Below are 6,799 nucleotides of genomic sequence, written 5' to 3' on the forward strand. Positions count from 1 at the left end.
ATGGTCTAGACAGTATTTGGTCCTGCCATGAGGGCAGGGGACTGGACTCGATGACCACTCGAGGTCCCTTCCAGTCCTAGAATCTATGAATCTATGAAAGTTTGACTTTATTCCCTCTGTCTGCGATCTCTGGGGCAGCACACAGCTTGAGAGGTGGAGGAATTGTCTTCTGGAGAGCGTCAACTCTTTGCTCCAAACATGCCTATTTGCAGCGAAAGGGTTGAGGCTGCAGTTGTGACAGATCCTTGACATCTCCTTATTGCCCAGCCTGACTGAATCCCATCAACACAATCCTTATTATTGCATGAGCTTTTCTCTTTTTCCTAAAGAACGGGTACTGCCCCGGAAGTAGGTTGCACGCAAGCTACCATGAAGACCTGAAATGGGAGCGGGAGGAATGTGGATGAGAGGCATGAATAGCTAGTAAGTGTCCTGTGTTGCTTTGTTTCAGAATGCAATAATAGACCGTGCTGGGCGGCGGTTGCTGATTCTGGGGGGATACAGCCTCATGGCAGTATGGGCCATCGTCTTCATGGTTGCTTTATCCCAGCAGGTAAAAAAAAAAATCTATTGAATTATCTAAGTGAAATGGATTCTGGTTATGCCTCTGACACGGATGGGGATATTAAGGAGGGGCAAGTAATTATAAGTGCCTTAACCTATATTCCCTTGTTCTCTGTGGAAATAGAGTCGGATTAGCTGGATGCCTTACCTCAGCATGGCCTGTATTTTCGCCTATATCCTGAGCTTTGGAATTGGACCAGGTCAGTTGTCTGAGGTTTTTCCCCCAACCCTTGTGCGATTGCGGGGGCTGAAGATTGTACTTAGCCACATCACATTTGAATGAAACAAAGGGACAATACATTTCGAACACTCGCTACCTGTAGTTTCATCAGCAGTGCTTGTAGGTAACGGTGGTTATGTCTCAGGGTGTGTAGTGACAACCTATCATTCTCGGGAGCCATTTCTGTTTACATTCTCTTGGAGTCCTGAAGAGACAAAGTGTGAAAGGAAACTTGAAGCATAAAAACAATCTTGTCTAGGGAGTAACTTCTTGTCTAATTTGTGACAATAGGCAGCAGTTCCTGGATTTGCTAACCAGTCCATTAGGGCTGTAACTAAGTGCTCCTATTGCTTCACTCTTTCATTGTATGGCTTTAAAGGTTGTGGAGCTCTATTATTTTGTAATTTCTTTGAATATAAATTTAAACACGTATTTTTATGTGTTTTTTTAACTGATGAGCTTGCAGGTTTTCTCAGAACCAGGCAGCGTTTACGGGTGTGTGCATGCACGTGGTGTGTGCTGTGCTGGTACATAATGTGGACATGATTCTCTGCTCATGTCAATATAAAACAGGTGCAAGCAAGAGGAGAATCAAGTCTAACTGTCATAAAATCATTTGGGTTGGAAGTAACTTCCAATGAGTCATCTAGCCCATGTCCCTGCAACGTCTCAGGGTTGATTACATTATTTTTAAGCTGCCCATGCCAGTCTAGCCTTCAAAATATGAAGTGATTCTGATTACAAATCCTTTCTTGGCAGCTCATTCCATTGCCAGATGGCTTATATCATTAGGCAGTTCTTAATATTTATCCTCAAACTTCCCTGGTGCAGTTATGTCCGTTACTATGTGTTCTGGCCATGTTGACTAGTGAGAATAATTGGCAATGTAATCAATTAATAATTGGTCCCTGTCCTTTTTATATCCCATTTACATATTTGTCAGCATATGTTTTCTAGTTTTAACGTTTCAGACATATTATAAACTTGTTTGCAAATTCTTTTTCTAGCTGGTGTGACAGGAATTTTGCCGACAGAGATTTTTGATCAAATGGCTCGTCCAGCTGCTTACATGATCTGTGGCTCTCTGCTCTGGTCCAATCTATTTGCAGTTGGAATGGCCTTTCCATTCATTGTGGTAGGTTTGGAAGCTGGTACAACCATCTACCGTTTTTTAGTTCACAAACAGGTGCTCCTGCACTACAGCTTACAGCAACCTTTACTGGAAGAGACTGGGTCTGTAGTATCTGCAAGTCTCGGGCAGCCAGCACTTCAGCTCTGTCGATGGTGACTTTGGCTAGAAGTTGTGACTGGAGTAGCTGTGAGCTCTCTCTAAGCCAAGATTCCTACTGCTTCCCTATAGTGATTTCTGCTGGAAAAGGCTGGGGTTGGAATAGTTTTGAGTCCCTGACAGCCAACATTCCCATTCTGTCCCCAACTTGGAAAGGTTGGGAGAGGAGAAGTTATTAGCTGCCTCTTAGCCAGCACCCCTACCCTATCCCCTAAAGTGACTCCGGTAGGACTGGAGAGACTGTGGGCTCTTCACAATAAGTGCTCCTGTATTATGTCCAACAGTGAATCCTGAAAAGAGAGTCTGTTTTTACATCATTCTTTAGCATGAGCTATACTGAGGGTTAGGAGAAGATACAAAATGCCATATCTCCCAAACTTTCCCCTTCAGTAGCTACAATCTGTTGCTAGTCAGGACCAATGTTTATAACACAAACGAAGCAAGATCATATTGCCAGAGACAAATATCTTGTTGTTAGTCCTTTTAGAGGGAGCTGCTTACTCGTGTATGTAAGATCCTTAAGTCAGTGCAGAAATATTTCATGATTGAAGCTATTATAGTTAGGAGAGGATTTGTAGAGGGGACTTGCCTCATACTGTGGTACATTTCCAAAACTTTCCCTTTTTTCTCCCCTGTAGGAAGGTCTTGCTCACTTCTGCTACCTTCCGTTCTTCACGGTTTGTGTCTGCACTGCTCTATATGTCGGGTTTTTTCTTCCCGAGACAAAGGGGAAAACCTTCCTGGAAATCTCCAATGAGTTCAACAAGCGCAACTTCAAAGCTCAGACACGTGAGAAGTTTTGGAAAGGCCCTGAGGAAATCAAATCCACTATGTTATAGTCTGGGAATAAGTAAAGGTGGCTGGTGGTTGGAAAATATCCTGAGATGTTTCTCTTTTCTTGTTAGGGTGGAGACAGAAGAGGTGGGGGCTAGGGAGAAGACACTAGTCTTGGTTGTGTAGTGGAAAGTTTTCATACTAAAGCAGGAAGTTCAGCTGATGTTCCTTGTTCATTTCATTTGTTAAAAACAGTTTGCACAGCATTTCTGCTTAGAACTGTAGCATTTATTTATTCCACAGTGCCCTTTGCCATCTCTTGGGAGCATCCACAGTGATATGCTACTTTGACAAACCATTTTGAAAGCTTCTTTTAAAAAGAATGGATCACACTGGATATTATGATTCCATTTATTAATGGTTTATAAAGGGTTAATAAAATATTAATATATGTTATACACATTACAGACATGAGTACTATGCATTATAGATTGTTGTAAGCAGAAGGTGTTATAGATGGTTATAACTAGGGGCCTCATTAAATCACAATTTCATGGAGACCACGGAAATCGTAAATATGCCCTCGGGCCCCAAACCATGAATGGTAGTCAATTTCAGGGACAGAATGAATTTTACAACTAAATTGAGTCAATTTCCAGATGGAATAAATTTTACACATAGTAGTCAATTTAAAGGGCAGGATGAATTTTACAAGTAATGTTAATCAATTTCAAGGATGGAATCAGTTCCCAATCTTGAAATTGACTCAATTTAGTTGTAAACTTCATTCCATCTTTGAAATTCACTAACATTAACTGTAAAATTCATTCCACTCAAACTCCATGCAATTCAGTACTCTGCCATTTAAACTGTTGTGGATTTTCTTAAAAAAAAAAAAAAGGGCTCTAGTTAAAAGCCACCTATTGACCTTCTGGCCTCTGTAATAATCTATAACGTTTGATTAACCACATATTAAAAATCTGTCAATCATTCATTAACCCAATAATTCATTAATCTTTTACAAGCCTTTTATTCGTGGAACAGAAAATTAAAGTATGAGCAAATAATGTGTTCATTTCCCTCCTCCCCTCTACTTCCCTTTCTCCATCAAAGTCATCACTTTTGATTTATTTTTAATTTTAGACAAATACTAAAGAAATCTTCAGAGGACTTTTATTTGGGGGAAATATACACCTAGCACTTAGTGACTTCTCACTGTTTTGTCCTGCACAATCAGCTTGTGTTTTCCTCTCATTTAGCTACCCCACTAGTTGTGGTTTAGATACCTCATACATTCAGATAAGGGGCACTAATGCTGACTGTGTCAGTGATGAGATTCAGTTATTGTTTTTTGTAATCCTATCCACTCAAGTGCAGCACAGGGACGTTAATCTTTCTGAAGGAGAGTTGATTTTTAACTGCAATATGTTTTCCAGCCACATAAATATACAGACACATTAGGTGTGCAGAAGTACTCTGTCGTGCCTCGTGCCTCAGCTGCCCCAGGTGTGTATATACTGACTGTTGTGTCATCGTTCACATGAGACAAATGACTGATACATCTCAGTGAAAGTTTAACGATCAGTTGGTATTTTTCAAGGCTAAATGGCATATAGTTGGGAACCCTAATTTAAAGTGTTACGAACTGGTTGTATATTCTGTTTCTCTCTGAGCAGTACCAGACTCCAGTTTAATACTTAACTATATTTCTTCTTTAGCCCTTCTTCACCCAAACAATGTCTACCTCGCTATAATCCTCTCAACTCTTTGCCTCTAAACCTGACTCTGAAATAATTAATCATATTAAGGCCAATCTTAAATTCTGTTTTCAGAAGCCAGATGACATTTTATTTCCTCATCTCAATGCTCATGTTTTTGATGGTATAGGTGATCTCAAATAGATGCCAACCTGTTGAACAATAATGGGCTGTTAATCATTTAACAGATTGGGAAGGAAAGCTCCTCCTCCTACTTAATCAGTGACTTGTTGTACACCTGGCTTTTGGGCATTGCTTTTGGAATTATTTATTCTGAACTGGTTCTCTTCATGGCTTGCTCATAGTGGTTTATGTACATTTTAAAACGTATACAGCTACTTCTCTTGCACTGTTTGTATGAGAGGCACGTGGGCTCCCAGGGGTGCTCTTGATACTTCTCATAGGGAGTGGTTCTTCATGTAAGCTCTGCCAAGCTCAGAGTAGAGAGGGGAGCCAGTCATGGCCTCCTGATTCTGTTATGTGCATCCGGCTCAAGCTCAAGCTGTAGCAGGCAGATGTAACTTACACTGCCACTGGAGAATCAGATGTAGCAAAAGCCTTGTTCCACCCATTACATTCCCCTGTGCCCACTGCCTTTCCTCCTCACCATACAGGGAGTGTAGGTTCTGGTAAAACCAGGTAATGACGCCAGCAACATCAGAGCAGCCTCTTCCAGCTTTACACCCACAGATTCCCCCTATGTGTGGGTTATTTTCCAGTGGCAATCTCTGGCTGCTTTGGGTAAGCTGTGAAGAGTGAATTTGGCACTCCAGAAAATCTGGCTCATAGACAGGAGCCCTTTCCATGGTACTGAGGTTTGCTAGCACTGAAATGTTATCCTGCTATAATAGCTGGCATGCTGTATATTATCCCCTGCCTTAATGGGCCAAAAGGCATACCTCGTGTAAATCGTTTAAAGCTTCATCGAATCCATTTGACTTCAGTCCGGTCCACTCCAGAGACCCAAAGCACTGAAGTGCCGCTGGTGTCTCTCACTGTTTTTGAAAGGCTTGACGAGGGTAAATGGTTACTTTGGGGGTTATTCTTACCAATCTTTGCTTGAGAGGCTACAGTGAAACTGCCTTTTCTTCTTCTCTGTGACACTCTGGCTTTGTGTGTCTGCCTGGCTCCTGCAACCTGACCAGTCCCTCAAAAGCCAAAAATGAAATGCTCACAATACGTCAGGGACATGCTCAGCATCTGCCAGCCAAGTGACAGAGGTGTGCCAGACTTCAGACATCTTTGGTGCCATGCTCCTGGCTGCCCTCCAGACATTGTGCTGTGTCAGTTAACCACTCACACGGTAAAAGTGTTGTGAGCTTGCTGCTTGGGTTAACAGGAGCCCAGAGGAACAGTCCCAGGGAAGCAGGAGCTCGTAGGGACAGCAAACTCCGCTTCCAAGCTCTGATTCAATTTTCTTTGAGCATTGCATAGATTTCAATATGACTAAACATTATGCATCTTGCCCAGCAGTTATTCCAGCAGTGGAATCCTATGTTTCACCTTTGAATCACTTACTTCTTAGGGACAGATTTTTACAGGTATTTAGGTGCCTAGTGAGATATTCAAAGCATCCAAGGGCCTAGCACTAATTGAAATCAATGAGTTTTAAGCACCTAGGTGATTTTGAAAAATCCCCTTAGATGCTCAACTCTCTTTAAAAATCTGGCCCTTAGTGACCAGGTATTAAATGCATCAGTGCTTATTAGTCATAGGGCTTGAGACTAACATTTGCTCTCTCGGTCACATCTTGTCACATCTTTAATTGTGCAATAAGAAACTTGGCTTTGGGCTGAAGTATTTCCTGTAGATTTATCTACCATATGTGTTTTAAGGTCGCTAGCATTGTGGTACTTGTGCACCAAATTGTAGCGGTCATGGTCAGGGATCTTCCCAAACCACCCCACTTTCTCTTACAGTGCATGAAATGAAACAGCACAGTTAAAAGTTCCTGGAAAGCGGGTGTCACTGGCCAGATGCCAGAACAATGTAGCAGCTTGTTTGTGTTAGGTGCAGTGTGTTCCAACAGTAAGCAGGGTGTTCCCAACAGTGAAAGACTCCAGGATAGCTCCATCATCTGAACAATCAAAAGTCCCATATACTGTACTAACCATTTCAGCAACCCAAGTGCAGGACATGGCCAGGGCTTCTCGTTTAGTACATACCTATTACTGTAGCTGTTGGGCATGTCTGTGA

General features: G+C 42.0%; 1 protein-coding gene across 1 annotated transcript in view; it reads left to right on the top strand.

The window, feature by feature from the left end:
* The window catches only part of SLC2A11 (solute carrier family 2 member 11), an 18,767-nt gene extending 11,968 nt beyond the window's left edge, over positions 1-6,799 (top strand). The window contains exons 9-12 of the mRNA XM_026660546.2: positions 452-553; positions 689-764; positions 1,792-1,919; positions 2,711-6,799. Coding sequence (XP_026516331.1) covers positions 452-553; positions 689-764; positions 1,792-1,919; positions 2,711-2,911 — 507 coding nt within the window. The 3' untranslated portion in view covers positions 2,912-6,799. The remainder of the gene's footprint in view (positions 1-451; positions 554-688; positions 765-1,791; positions 1,920-2,710) is intronic.

The sequence above is a fragment of the Terrapene carolina genome, unplaced genomic scaffold (genome assembly GCF_002925995.2).
Source record: "Terrapene carolina triunguis isolate 2854851 unplaced genomic scaffold, T_m_triunguis-2.0 Scaffold790, whole genome shotgun sequence".
NCBI lineage: Eukaryota > Metazoa > Chordata > Testudines > Emydidae > Terrapene > Terrapene triunguis.